Source organism: Pseudopipra pipra, chromosome 4 (assembly GCF_036250125.1).
Source record: "Pseudopipra pipra isolate bDixPip1 chromosome 4, bDixPip1.hap1, whole genome shotgun sequence".
NCBI lineage: Eukaryota > Metazoa > Chordata > Aves > Passeriformes > Pipridae > Pseudopipra > Pseudopipra pipra.
Window position 1 is genome coordinate 46,282,413 of NC_087552.1, and position 15,552 is coordinate 46,297,964.

At 34.3% G+C, this 15,552-nt stretch overlaps 1 protein-coding gene across 8 annotated transcripts in view; it reads right to left on the minus strand.

Moving 5' to 3' along the window:
* Positions 1 to 15,552, minus strand: part of TUSC3 (tumor suppressor candidate 3) — a 231,598-nt gene that overhangs the window by 162,434 nt on the left and 53,612 nt on the right. For 7 of the 8 annotated variants that reach the window (XM_064652783.1, XM_064652781.1, XM_064652784.1 and 4 more), the window contains exon 6: positions 11,919 to 12,008. In XM_064652783.1, the coding sequence (XP_064508853.1) occupies positions 11,919 to 12,008 (90 nt within the window). Of the gene's footprint in view, positions 1 to 5,324; positions 5,358 to 11,918; positions 12,009 to 15,552 lie in introns of those variants that run through there. The other variant, XM_064652788.1, reaches the window with a different exon arrangement.

A 15,552-nucleotide genomic window follows, 5' to 3' on the forward strand; every position in this document is an offset into this window, starting at 1 on the left:
AAACCAGTAGCAGCTGGTTGGACTGGTTGGACTCCTAGTGTTCACCTTCTGGCAACATTTCTTGCAAAAGTATCATAATGCCATGTGTTCTATGTATTGTAAAACAAAGTACAGAAGCTGGGAATAAAGGTGGCCTGGGTTTCAAAAGAGCAACTCTCAACTGAAAGAGACACTACTGAGAGTGAACATTTCAGGCTTTGGAGGAGGACAATAAAGTAGAGAGAGAACTCAGACTCCACTCACAGAGAGGGATATAACAAAGCTGAAGAACCAAAAAGCATTCATAAAAAGAACTTCTCGTGGTAGATTGGAGACTAATTTTTGAAGTAGAATTGAAACAGATACTACTAACAACAGACCTCAGTGATCGTTACATGACACCTGGTAGATTCCATCCTCAGTTACCTACTGGTTCCACAGGAATCAATAATATTTTAAGTGCATTTTTCATATTGAAAAGGACACTGTAAAGACACAGGAAACATAAAATAATTTCAGGTAAAATTACTTGATTCAGTAAAATAAATTGTAATATTAATGATAACATATTTTAAACTTTCAATTTAAGATTTTTACATTTCTAAAGAGCTCAATTGAAATGGAAAATTAATGAGGGAAATCAGCCACACGAAAAATTTGGTAAACTGAATGAATCAGAGACTAACCGTTGAACTCAATAAAGTTATCTTGAATCTATATCTCACACATGATAAAACCAAATAAATAAATAAATAAATTAGTGACCTTTCAGGGAAGTATTCCAGAACTGATTAATAATCCCAAATGAAATACAATGAACAATCAGAGCTTGGAAAGAGGCTAACTAGCAAATACATTTCCCTCTTAAAAAGTCAAGAAGCTTAAGGATAAAATGAAGGTTGTCAAGAGGCAAACTGAGGTGGCCACACAAATGAAATGCAAACAGATAGCTCAAATTTCAATCATTAAAGCAGAGAACAAGCAAAAAAGTTAATATGCAGTAAAGGGTGGTAATCACCCTGCTTCTGAATTCTGTGTTTATGATGAATAAAAGTGATACAAGGGTCCACAGCTGACGGAATGCATCTAGACCACATAAAAAGCTGAAGGAAAACTCAAAAAGCAGAATTCTGAAACTAGTAAATAAATCTTAAAGCCAAATAACAATTTTAATTTTTTATGTATGTATTTGAGCCAAGTCGATCTGACCATGTCATTGCAAATTTACAGAGCAGCATACACAGAAACCAAACCCATCCTGGAAAGAAGGAAGTAGAATTTCAATCACATGAAACGTTTCTAAATAAATTTTGAAATAAAGAACACTTGAACATATGAAGGAACATGAAATACAGCACACTTAATCCAAAGAGACAGGTACCAGATCCATCAGGCATCTCTTTCTTAAAGGGTGCTCCTGACAAAAAAAAAACATGTTACTGTTTATCTGAACTTTGGCAATTCATTCTGTTACATGTATTCCTTGTATGAAAAGAACTCCGACAGGAAAAAAGTATCTACTATATAAGCATGGGCTGAACATGATTCAATACTTTGATCTGCCTATTAAAAAAGTTCAGTCAAAATCAACATACAAAGTGTTGCATCTGTGATTGCCCCAGCAATTGAAAACTTAATGTGAATACAAAAGGTGGTACAACAGCACTGTAAAACAAGTCTTGGAGCAAAACCTTAATTAAAGTCAAAGATTTCGATAAGATAGACTTGCCCATGACTGGACAATGTACAAGGGCCCTTCCACTACTGCATACTCATGCAGTATGAATTAGGCTTTCAAGTTATTTTATGGATTAGCGCTATATGAAATGGTGTAGATGGTCGAATGAAAAAAAAATTAAGAGGCAAAGGAGAAGGAAAACAATTCAAACCAATACGATGCATACGGACTAAACTGGTTTAGTTGGTACTTATGTTAATAACCCAACATTACATTATTCATTAGCTCTCAAAGAGAATAAGTTCCACAGAACAGAAACTCATTAAATATATCAGCAAATGCGTATTGGTGAAATGTATACAGATGTATAGCTGTAAAATCCAGGATTCTGTTGGAAGTTGTTTCTGGTTTTTGTTTTTGATTTTTTTCCTCATTATCCTTTTTTTTTTCAAATTGCTGTTGCATGTTTAAATGTTCCAGTTGTGCTGTCTGTTTTCAGGATTAATTCTGCCATGTACTATACATGCCATCTTTTCTGGAAGGTATGTTCTTCAATTTATACAGAAAATAATCCTCTGAGTAACAGTGGTTTGAATGTCTCTCTAGCCTGCTTCTTCTACAATTTTTTTTCTTAGCTTTAAGATGCTTGTTTGGAGGGATTTCAATTGTTTATTCTTCAGTAAATGAAGCTTTCCAATATTTTAGCAGGGTTAGGGAATCATGAAATTAAACAAACAGGAGAAAAAGCCAGAAGAAATACAAATTAAAGTTTTTGTACTGTTTCTATTTTTGCAGTTACTCAAGTTTTGAAAAATATTTGTAGGCCTGAATTTAATCTAGTGGTTTTTAAGGGATGAGAAGAATACAGTGGAAAGACCACAGGCCTCTGTGAGCAATACCTCAAATGGCATATACATTCACATCACATCCTTGTGGTTTGGTATTTTCCAGAGCTAATTAATAACTGTAAGTGACCAATTATTGGGATTTTAAATGACTAACACCTGAAATTTAATTCAATTTTGTTCTGTAATCAATTCTTAAAATCCATGATTAAACTGTGCACCTGATCCAATGCTTGCATCATCTCCATTTACTGTAGCATACTTCTAGTTAAATGTACATTCAGAAGGTAAAGTAGCTAACACTGCCAGAAGTCTCTCCAGTTCTTTACAGGGCCATACAAAAGGGCTGTGAGTTCTACCAGGTCCAAATAGTTCTGCACATTTCCAGCACTCAATTTTGAAGCTTAGATTTTACACCCAAGGCATTTTAATGGTAGTACACCTACATGTCTTCTAAAGGCAATCTATGTCTTTTTTCCTCATTTCCCACATTAATAATATCTTAAATTACAGCACTGGACAAGACCAGATGGTGTTTATTCAATCATTATACTATTCATTGAATTGTTCTCTGTCTAAAAACAAAATAAAAAAACAATAATAGAACTCCTGTGAAAAAATTACTTCTTCAATGATTCTGGTATTGACCCACACAGAAGACTATGAACAATTCCTACTTTTATATATCTAAGAGGGATTACTCTGGTTAATATGAACTATGGAATACATTTTTTTTGTTTGAAATGTTTTTTATAACCAAATTCTTCTTTCATTCTATTGACCTGTATTAGAAGTGTGAGAGGCTGGTAAATGCAAAGAATTTCCCTCTTTTATATGGTAATGCCATTTTTTGTACATGTAGAACATTTTGCAATGCTAAGTGACCTCAGGACCTAAGAACATGAAGGAGATTATTTAATGCTTTTGTTTACTGCTCAAAAGCTACACTTGCAAGATTTCCAGTAAAGGACTTTTTTAATTTGCACTGTACCTGAAGATCCAGGGCTCCAGCCTTTAACACCTTGAGTATAAATATTAATGATGGACTTTTAAGGGGAACTGTGCAAAATGCCTCTTTGCAGTACAAATATATACAAAAGAACTACAGTCTATTTCTAATAAATATGAAAGTTTGATTCTGGGAGTACTGAATACTAAGAATAGGTGATGCACACAAAATCTGCTTCTCAACCCACTTTTGTGCATAATATTAGCTTGACGCAAGATGCCCTTAAAACCTTTAAAGAGCAGATCAATCTCAGTTGTGTTACACAGAAGCAAACTCTCCTGAGAAGGGCTACAGTTCTGCAATGGCTTTTTAAGGGATAGACAAATGTGCTTGTCTAAAGGCTAGTACAAAACAAAAATAATTCCTTGTGTGAAGCCTACTACTTTGTGAACTTGTTTCTCAACAATGTGGACATAAAGTAAGTTTGAATGCTGACCAGAAATGGGGATAGAACTTACATTACCTCCTCGTCATACTCCAAGAATATGGGCAAAGCAGTTGGAGAACAGTAATTCCCTTACGAACATTTTTTGGGACTTTGATAAACACAGCTTGCCAGTTACACAGTCACCGCAAGACAACTGACTTAGCAACATCTACTTCTAAACGTAAGTATTGATAATGCAACAGCCATGTAAGCTAGTCTTGTGAGCAGGATCTAACTGGAACTAATGTAAAAAAAAACAAACAGAAACAAACAAACAAAGAAACAAAAACCAAACCAAAACAAAACATCTAAATTTTCACCCAATACTTTAGAACAGAGTCCCAATAGCTTGAACTTGTCCTTTGGACATAAGAGAAGAGCAGAAAGCTTTAACATTACTAACACATGTTGTATAGCATTTTTGATGACATAAGCATTATAGAATCTGCAAAATAGTTTTTATATTTCCAAGATATTTTACAATGACTATCAAGAAGACAAAAAATATATATATACACATTCAATTTCTTTTATAATTACAACCATTACAATAAACAGAAGTACAATGCCAGCCAAAGAATATTAGATAAATAAACTGTATAAATTAATCTGAGAAATGCAAAAAAATTAGGAAATAATGTCCTTAATTTATTGAAATATTCTCATTGTTTGTTCAAAAGCTGAACAAAATTTCATTTCTGCTATTGAAGCATTACTGTGCCAAAAGAAAAACGGATACACACGTTGCTTCAAGTTGATTTTCAGAGTTGCTTTGAATAGGCCTGCTGTTATAAAAATTAGTGATAATTTTACCAGTGATTTAGAAAAAAAAAAAAGTCACAAAACATTGCCCCCCAGCCAAACAACAACAAAAAAAGTTTAACCCAGCAATCAACCCTTCCCTTTACCAGAGCCCCTACTCCCACATTCTGTTCCTATGTACAACCTTCCTAAGTACCAGCTTATTCTATTTTCATTTTTGTATAGCAATAGGTTTTGACTATCTGAGCATACCAGCTGAAGTTCCTCGGTTACTAGGGTTCAGACTCTGTATAACCTTTATGTAATTTTGCTGCTGGGCAATGGGGAAAAAACCCAGACTACCTATAAAGAAAAAAATTTTTTAATCTTATGAATGATTCAAGGAACAGAAAAATAAAACCCAGATAACCTGCCATTTAATATTCAGGAACTCAGAAATATTTGATATGTAACAGGTGAGATATATAGTACTACCTTACCGTCTTTTAGAGGCTCAGAAGAATAAACTGCACGTACAATAAAACTTTTAACTTAGTTTTAACTTTTTATTTACCTTTTAATTTAGTCTTTATGTCTTCTTCTACTGTATCTTCCTTCAGGAATAGTCAGTTAACATGAAAGGTTAGCCAAAGAAAGGAATTAATGCTGGCACCAGAGATAGACAAAAAAAAATGTCAGAATAATTTTTGTTTCTGTGAAAACATACAAAAAGCATTTTATATTTAATAAAATATCAAGTAGCAAATAACTATTGCCTTGTAGATTAAAAAAAAAAATCAAAAGTTCCTTATCTTCAATAAAAAATAACCACAATAAAAAGGTGTCTCTCTGAACTGGAGGTTATGGGTGAATTAGTCCATGAAGGACTGTCTGAAGTATGCTGCTTCATTTCCATTAACACACTCAAATGCATGTTCCTTCTCTTGACATTGTTCACAGGCATAAGAGAAATCTAATCTGCTACACTGAAATGACAGCATTAGAGCTTACTAGCCAAATTATATGGAAAGGTAAGAGGTCACCAACATAAAAATGTGCCAGGTCTATAGCTCTAAAAGGCTCTGCAGAATAGAAAATATTTTGATACTTCCTCAGTAGTTCACAAGACAATTCCCAACTGCTGAAATTTTACTTCGGCACAAGTAACATCTGCACCCTTGTACCATAGATTATCTTTCTACAGGGAACAGATAAGAGTCACTAAAATAATCCATCAAAAGTAGTGAAAGATTGAAAGATGTTGTGCAATAGAGAAAATATGTTCCTTTCCTCACTTCTCCCTTCTCCACTCTCAAAGCTGCAAGATTTTAGAAGAAAACAAATGCTTAAGTTCTTTAATAGCTATAGGAAGCATATCTGCATGACTCTATTCAGAGCAGAATCTATACTGAGAAAAAATCTCTGACTACTCCAGGCCTAATTTTTTCTTGTTTCCAGTTTGGATATTGGTATCATAATAATGCTAGTGTCACTTAAGCCAAAGTATGCTGACAGGAGTTCTGAAAAGCTGTTCTGCTGGGCTAAGTCCATATTTTATTAACGTTACTGCTAAATTCCAATTAAGAACTTGGCTAAATCAGCTTTTACTGAAGAGAAGGATAAAATTTACCTTGACTGTTCCTGAGGGAAATTAAAAACAAAAGACAAAAATAAATTAAAAGGTAAAACTAAAAGAATTCTGTGGATGGTCAAACACTAGAACAGGTTGGGGAATCTCTGACTATGGAGACATTAAAAATTCTCTTAGACAAAGTCCTGAGCAACCTGACCACCTCTGAACAAGCAGCTGGACTAGACAATCTTCAAAGTTACCTTCCAATCAAAATTATTGTAATAGAGAAGCCTCTTACCTTTTAACATCGACACAACCAGTAAAATCTGGGGAGACAGAAAAACTAGATTCCTGTCTGGCATTTAAGCTGAATTTAAGAAAATGGCTCATTCTAGTAGTAACAGAACAATATGAACCAGTTTTTCCCATGTGTCATTCTGGTTTTCTCTCTTAAAGTATATTTTACTGTATTGCGTTGTCATTCTATCTCCAGATATAACTACATATTTGAGGTCTCCCTGATTTCTGACATAAAAAGAGCTGTTCTGCAGAAAGCAGCTGTTTCAAATTAAACTAAATAGCTTCTAGGAGCCCATCTACACTTGGCAAAAGGAAGGCAAAGAGTGGTGGACAAGGAGTGTTTATTAGTTGAAAGTGGTATCAGTCAATTAAAATTCGATTTCTGTTGTTACAAGAAGCAATTCAAATCTGGCAGGTTGCTTTTTTTATTATTTCATTTTATTGGCTTTTATCATGATAGACTACTTGCTGAATGCTTACTTGTCTAAAATCTGGTTTTACTTGATGAGAACATGTTCCATCTTTACTGAGACGAAATAATCGCCCTTGCAATACAATGGTACTATGTGAACTTTTACAGCATGCATGTGTCCAGAACTGACCATTATAAGAACGCAGAGATTCTAATGCCTCATCTCAGCAACCCTTCTGTCATGACTATTTTCCTACCTCCTTTTCTTCCCACAGTAAAAAAAAGAGTTTCCCTGTATGGTTTCCCTGTTCTAGTCTCAAGACAGAAACATGTTATACAGAATGCCAGACACAATCACCCTTGCAATCTCAAAAATTCAGACAGATCTCTAACACAGGTTAATAATTTTCCCAACTGTAGTTTAGATATGATGTTGCCCAGTCGTTAATGTGCTGGTCTGTTAACAGAATTAAGATTGTTTTATACTAGTTCTATGCCTTACACTGCCCTCTGTTAACTTTTTTGACTAAATCATGACAGAAGTTTAATTTAAAGGCTTGAGAAACCTCTACCTCTCGCAGCTTCTGAATAGATTCACTGCTTTGATAATCACAGGAAAGCTATTTCATTAAAAATATTCATTACATAAATAAAGCACAACTTATTTATCTCCAGTATGTTAACAAATAATTGGCTATTCCCTTAAAATTTTGAGAAGCATTTCCAACAATAGTATGGTTTTGATTACCATAATATTACACCAAAATATTCCTGTGGTAAAAGTCAGACCAATCTCATACCTTATGTTAGGTACTGATATAATAATCTATATCAACTTTTTTTTATCCAAAAGCAAGACAAATATATAATAACATATCTCACAGTAAACTGACTGTTGTATGCATTGAAATTGCTACCAAACAATGTTGCCACTTGCAGAAAAGTCAGGCATTACAAAGAAAATCTTGGCCAACTGTACTTCAAACATGCTTCCAGATACACTGAAGGCAAAAGGACAATGTATTTACTGTGACCTACTGAGCTTGAAAGGGAGTAATTCTTTAAAACTGTTTCAAGAAATGGTTCCATATACTTTAATTAGACTGACATGAAAACCTTTGTATCAGAAACCATGAAGAATTAATTAACTTCAGTGACATTTTATCCTGCTTAGCAGTCGAGGGCTAACATGAGTTAAGAATCCCAATATTCTTAGTTGAAATTTTTCAGAGTACCTTAACTTTGCATTGACAAATGCAAAAATTGTACCAGCAAATATATGTTTCATTTAACTTCAGAAACATTATCACATATCTGTATTAGCAAGAAAAGTGAATAAAGATGAGTGGTTATAAAACTGTGAAAGGTAAGTGATGGGGGGAGGCGGGAAGGATGAATCAACTCTACAGTTGAACAAATATTTATATTTAATATGATATTATAAGGTATTCTATCTAAAAGATAAATTGCTTCCTAAGGACATAATTTGTGTTATGCTTAAGCAATTTTAACAATCTTTTAAATATAAGACATTACAAAATATCCAATATAGTGGCAAATAATAAAATTGTCTATTCCACAAAGTAGCAACTAATAACTGATAATAAAAACATCATATTTTCCTCTTCACACAAAACCTTTTCCAACTTCTAATAATTTCTTCTCAGAGAAGGAAAGGAAATAATGAGCTTTGGAAACCATCCAGTATTTTAGATCGAGCTTGTCCTTTGCCCTCTTCTCATTTACAGCAAACTTTCAACCACTTTAAAGATGCAGTCTTAAGTATATTGCACAATAAAAATTGTGGAATTTGTATGCAAAATAAAACAAAAGGCTGCTAATCCATGGAAATATATATATAAATGCTTTCTTAGCCATTGCTGCTATTTGATTAAAAGCTGATGAAAATCTAATGAGAATTCTTTGCTATTAGGTCAACTAAACAGCAGCAGAACTACCTCTGCAAAAGGCTCAAAACCATGTAATTGCTTTCTCCAGCTCTCTACTTATCTCACCACCAGCTCTATTCAGATCAAGTTCTGAATAAAAATCAGAATTTTCACAAGATTTTATTCACAGACACCAACAGTATGTTTAGTTATCACACTCAGTCTCAGTAAAACAGGTACCAATTTTAGTGTCACACAGTCAGTAAGGGCCTAATCCCAACAAAATGATTTGGCAAAAGACGAAGATCTCCAGAAATGAAACAGAAATAAAGTATGTGCCAAGACAGAAGACTAGCACCAGTTTCATCAACCTAAACTAGAACTGACACATCAAACAGTGTGATTCAGCTTTCTACATTAAAATTGATGCTGCTTTCCCATGGATCCAAAACCCAAAATTAGCTGATGGCAATGGGGAATAAAGGAACTAACTGCAACAATCTCAATAAGAGAGCACATACAGAAACACAAAAATATGGTTTGAAAGCTTCAAGGAATAAAATCAGAGTAGTTTAGGTAATCAAGCAAAGAATCATAACCCCAGTTCACAAGCCAAAAATTTTAAGAACTGGTAATGTTACCTGCACAAGATACTGGCAATAGTAAGTAGTGTTGTCTAAGCAAAGCAAACAGCTGTCCTTTTATCTTTTGAAAAAAACAAACAAACAAACAAACAAAAAACCAACAGGAATTTAAGAAGAAATTGTCATCCAGAATTACAGCAAGAACAAAACATATCATGGGAGATACGTGAGGTAAGGAACAGTTTATGAAGACAGATTATTACCACTTTCAAAGGCTGCTGGAATATCAGGCCAGCACAGAACTTAACCACTAGCTCCTATGAAGTAAGAAAAACTTCGATCAGTAAGATTAGAACCTAACAATAAAACTGTTAAGCTTGGTGAGCAATTCTATGCCTCCTCCTAAAATCAGAAATTTACATGGTAAGACTGTCAATAAAGTTTCAGAGTATTACAAACAGGTAATCCTTGTACAAAACTGGCATGTACATTTGGAATCAGTACTAAATGTTAGACGTTGGAAAGAAAGCGATGAGTCAAATTTCATCCAGATGTAAAGACAGCAGTTGCTGACTTAATTCACAGTGTGTTACAGTGAATTATCACGGTTGAGTAAATCTCAAAGAAGTGTTAGATAAGCACTTTTATGACTTCAAAGTCACAGAAAGATAGATAAGCGCTAGAAAAATGAAATAGGAAAATGTTCAATACTGCTATTTGAAAAAAAACCTCACAATCTAAAATAGGTAAAGGTTTATAGAATACTTAATTGGCTTCTAACACTTCTAAAGTTAGAGTTTTAAATTAAAACTATACTGGTCAGTGAAAGCTCAATTAAAGCAGGATCTTGGTGACCCTGCATCTTTCCTTTTTTTAATTTTTAGGATCTGACTGGTTTTACTTACTGACACAACTTACCTGAAGTCATATACTGCAGTAAAACCAAAAAAGAATGCATGTATGTTTACCAATACAATAGGTTAGTATCTAGAATTTAAAAACATCTTTACCATTATTTCCATTATTTAGTTGTGTGTGCTAACACTCCCAAAGTAGTAGCTTTACAGACACTCAGGATATGAGTCCACACTTGAAAACTTAGACAATCCAGCACAAATTCAGGAATATGTTAAGATTACTTAATGTAGGATAGACTTCAGAAACAGGTCTTTAAGACAGGCAATGTGTATACAACTGGACATGGTAAAAACTAACTTGTCACAAATGCTGCTTTTTCTATGCAGTATTTCTCCTTTCTGTCACTCCATAAGAAAGCATCATAAACTTAATCTGCAAAGCAGTAATGAAAAATTCTAAATTTGCATAAAGTGTTTTATTAAGATTATTTATTACATCATCAATTCTATTTCTGAATAACAAAGTTCACAGATGAAATCCTGACATTTTTATGAAATCAATATGCTGATAAAACAATAAAATGTAAATGCGTAAATGTAGATTGATAAAATGCAGATTGGTAATCAAATTCAAACCATCATTTTTTGCTACTCCAATTAAGATATGACACTAACGGAGTTAAAATAGATTTTTTCTTTAAGGCATAAGACAGTTTCCTTTAACTAGTGATGGCCAAAGCTGAAAATAGCTCAACAGGGCATTAGTTACTGAAAAGCTTCCTGATCGATAAGTTCATTGCAAGTTCTGTAGATTCCATCCCAAGAAACTGCTTGAAAAGTGGTAAATAACTAAGAGTGGTAGAAACTTGACAAGGTCCTCTTTATTTTCCTAGCAGGCAAAGAGAGTTTATTTTTCTGAAGTCTGATGAACATTTGCTAATTTGTGAGCAGGAAGAAGCAAATGAGATAATTCTTCAAAGACAGCAGTAGCGGGATCTAACTAATTTTGGCAACAGTAATTTTGGCAATAGTCAACTTAGTAAAGTTGCTAAAGAATTTAAATTAAAGGAGCAAAGAGATACAGGATAGAGCATTCCATAAAGTTCAGTGGAAGTGTTACAGACATGATGGGAGATGGTACAAAGCACATGAAAATATTTGGCATCTCCTTTTCTAAATAAAATGCTCTGGACAGGAAGATAAGAGCTTACAAACCTCAAGGGTTTGTGTAAATGTAGCCTGAAAGGAAGAAACAAAAGAGATCTGTTTTTTACCATGTGAGGGAGCACATCCCTACAAAAAGACACAATATCTGTGTTTATCTTTGGGCAGCGGAAAATTGTGTGGTATGGAACATTTTACAACGCATTCACTACAGCTAGGAGCCTCATAGAGAGAATTCTGGAAAACACAGCCACCCACGTCATTGCTCAAATTAGAGACGGTAGCACCTTTCAAACACCTAAAATTCCAAAGACTCTGCCTGCAACTAGAGACTTAAGACTCTGACAGACTGTCATACAGAACTATGGAACTGCAACTTTTTGCAATTGTAGATTCACTGTAGCAAGTGACTGTCTATATAATGGTTCCCCTAAAAATAAAATTGAAATAGTCAACTCACCACTTGTCCATTCTGAGGATTTTTATGTGCATATGGTGGTCCACGGATGTGATTCCACATCTGACCAGATGTCATAGCAAATACAACACACTAGGAAAAACAGAAAAACAATATGCTTATTAACTTACCATGATGAATTGAACAGAAAACCATTCTGCTGGTGATTCTTGCTTTAGATACGTAATTGTTCCCCTAACCAGACACAGTATCTTCCTCTATTTGAATTTGAGCATCGCGTGTTCAGATGTGTTGCTCTCATAAAATTCTCAATCACTTTCGTTATTCTGAAAATGAGTTAGCTCAAGAGAGATTTTTCAAATCTCTCTTGAAATAATCCTGTATTTATGTGCCACATTTGCACATCTATATGGCAACAAGCACTTGGAGCAGTAGAAGACATTCATTGCAAATGTTCTGGAAACTAGTATTCAGGATTTATACAACCTTTCATGAAAATATTTCTGTCTCTAAATTCTATATAAATTTTTAGCTTACCTTTTTGCTTTCAGGTGTACAAAATGATATAAAAAGTCACAGAAAAAAATCCAGTTATTAAAAAAACCCCTGTCCTATTTTATGAAATTCTCATTGTGTGTCCTATATGACTGTGATTCACTTTAGCTATGACAAATAGCAGCGACTGAGTTGTTAGAAAAGTGAAATTCCCTATGGAGGAGTGTGAAGTTAGGTTAGAGATACATGACAACTGTAAAAACAGACTTTAATTCTCATAGAAGGTCATTATGATTCTCTTAAAGAGGAAAATATCGTATCTTTTGATTAACAAATGAGAAAAACAGAAATAGGGAACTTGTATAACCTAAACATGTCTTGCGTCTTATCAGTATAGATAATCCTTAGAAAAATTACAAGATAATTTAGATACAGTTACATATATGCTCATTTTTACCGTATATCAATATTCCCAACAGCACACTTAAGTCATACTTATGACTTAAGTCATAAGTAGATGGATCACAAATGTAAAAATTCATATCATGATGACTAACTAAGCCAGGGTTTACTAAAACCCTCAAAGGATTTTTTTTAAAGAATACTTAGTAACTCATTTGTGAAGTAAATATAAGCTACTGGAGCTCTGTATCCCTGTAAATGCAGCATTGTCACCTCTAGTAATATGAATAAATTTTGCAAAGCCTTACTACTGAATCTTGTCAGGCTTTATTCAAATCTGTCTTGGCTTTCCTGGTTTTGGGTTTTGTTTTGGTGGGGGCTTTGTTTGGTATTTTTTTGTTGTTGTTTGGTGGTAGTTAGGGTTTTTTAACTTCTTTAGCTGAAACAGCAATTTTTCCAAAGACCGCGTGACTATGTCTAGTTTACATTACAATTGCTTATCTTCGCATGGCTCATTAATTCCCCCCCCCCCCAATTCTGTTTGGGATGAAATAATTATGACCAACACACTGATGTAGTGCAGGCATGAGCTGACTGTAGAGACAGCAGAACTGTAAACACAGGATGCAGTGTACCAGTATGGAATGATAAGAAAGGATGCACAGGATTACACTGGAGACCCCAAGCCTATAAATATTACACCAACAGTGAACAAAGAAACACGGATATGGGAGCTCATCAAAAACAGTTTTAGGGCTAACAAAAGGAACAAAGGACAAGCATCCAACATATGGAAGACCACCACCATTTACCCAGTAAATTCTGATGTAAAATTTAGTTGCAGATCAGTGAAGGAAGCACAAAGTATGAAATAGCCCCTAAGACCCTAAAGCAAGGAGGAAGAAAGTAGCAACATCATACTCCTCCCTGGAGGAGAACCTGGAATGCTGACAACTCACCATAGTACCCCATCACCCCAAACCAAAGCCAAAGAATGATCTCGAGATATAAACAGTGGAAGAGTAACCATGACATCAGAGAAAGGCAAAGACACTAAGAAGTGTGTGCAAAACAATTTTAGTTATGCTGTTATGATTAAGACTTTTTTCTCTTGTAATAGAAAAGGAAGATACATTTTCATATATGGTTTAATTATAATTCTTCCTTGTAGTGTTAAGATTTTACTTACAATAAGAACAGGTTCTTGGCTTTAAATATAAGGTGTGTTTCATTTTGCCTATAACAGGATTTGGAATGTAACAGTATATTAATTAATATGGCAGATGAAGGCATACAGGTAGTGATTATTAGCAAATGGATTATGTTTTAATTAATATTATGCAACAAAATGAAAAGAGTATACAGTGACATTACTGGAAAAGAGTAACAGATAGTTATTTCTATACCTTGCACACTGTTTTAGCAGAGAAATTTATACTGCAATTTTGGTGATGAATCACACAATAGATAGCTTATGTGAAAGCACAAAAGTATAGAAACTGAACATGTGGATAACAAAAGTGAGGTGAAAGATATTTTGAAAGGCAAAAAATTAGGTGAAAAGTAAAACACTGAAAGATAACAGATGCATAGAATACAAAAATTAGGTCTCTGAAGATGAGTCTTCTATGAAATATCATTTCTCTAATTCTTAAATTATTGTTTGAAATTTACATTCTCTAGGGCCAAATCTGGTTTGATAAAGAAAGATTAAAAAGACTCCAGCTCAATTTACATAGTCATATATTTTATAAACGATAAATCTCTCAAATTAATCAAGATCTTTAATGCTTGCCAATACAAATACCATGCCGTTGAGACTGTAACATCTAACAAAAAAATACCTAGGTGACACAATAGTGGGGAGAAGAAAATGTCGAGTATTAAGATTATTGAAAAGCAAAGACTTAACAATATGGTTATTTAACTTGAAGGCATCATTCATATTCTTTCAGTTCAGACTGCTAGTGACCAAGGAAACTAATTCAGTACACCACATACTGGATCTGCGATGATTTCTTTCCATCATGTTCCTTTTTACGGTGTATTTCAAAATTACTTTTTCAGGAGCCAGAAAACATTCTCCCGCTTCTCCCTAGTCCTCTTCCAATCTTCATCTATTTTAAGTGTCCTAAGAACAGAGCACTTCCATCATATCCCTTAAGTAAGCATTTGGTATGCTACAGATAGCATTTGACATTCAAGCTCATTTTGCTGTGTTCTATATTCTCCAATTACAATCATCTGGGTAAAAAAAACCCCAACAGTGGAAACTATAGATTTCTATTGTATACACACCACTATTTGCAGAACAGATGCACATATCTAAGATACATCCTGCTGATGCCATTCCAAATGGCATAGTTTCCATAGAATCCCATGGCTTGGGATCCTAAAGTTTCCAAAATGCTTAGTTCACTCACCATTACTGTGAGTTCGTTTTTCCCAGGACAAAACTTTACCAAATTAATTCCTACAAATGATCAATCTGTACCATGTGGTTAATGACGTCATATTTACTCTCATATGCAGAGAAATGGCCACTTTCTGCAGTTTTCTTGGATCTTGTCAAAGTTCGAAGGATGAAAACTGGAGTTCAAGCCAAGGCACTTATCTCTGAGCATAATGACACTTTTTCATAGAAGAGTCTCTACTTTCTCAGTTCTACAGAGAGGAGTGCTACAGACCTTTCATCCCTCTGCTCCCTTCTTTCTCTTTGTCAGACTCCAAGAACAGCACTAACTGCTGCATGCCACCTGATTTATCAAGGGAGTTCAGG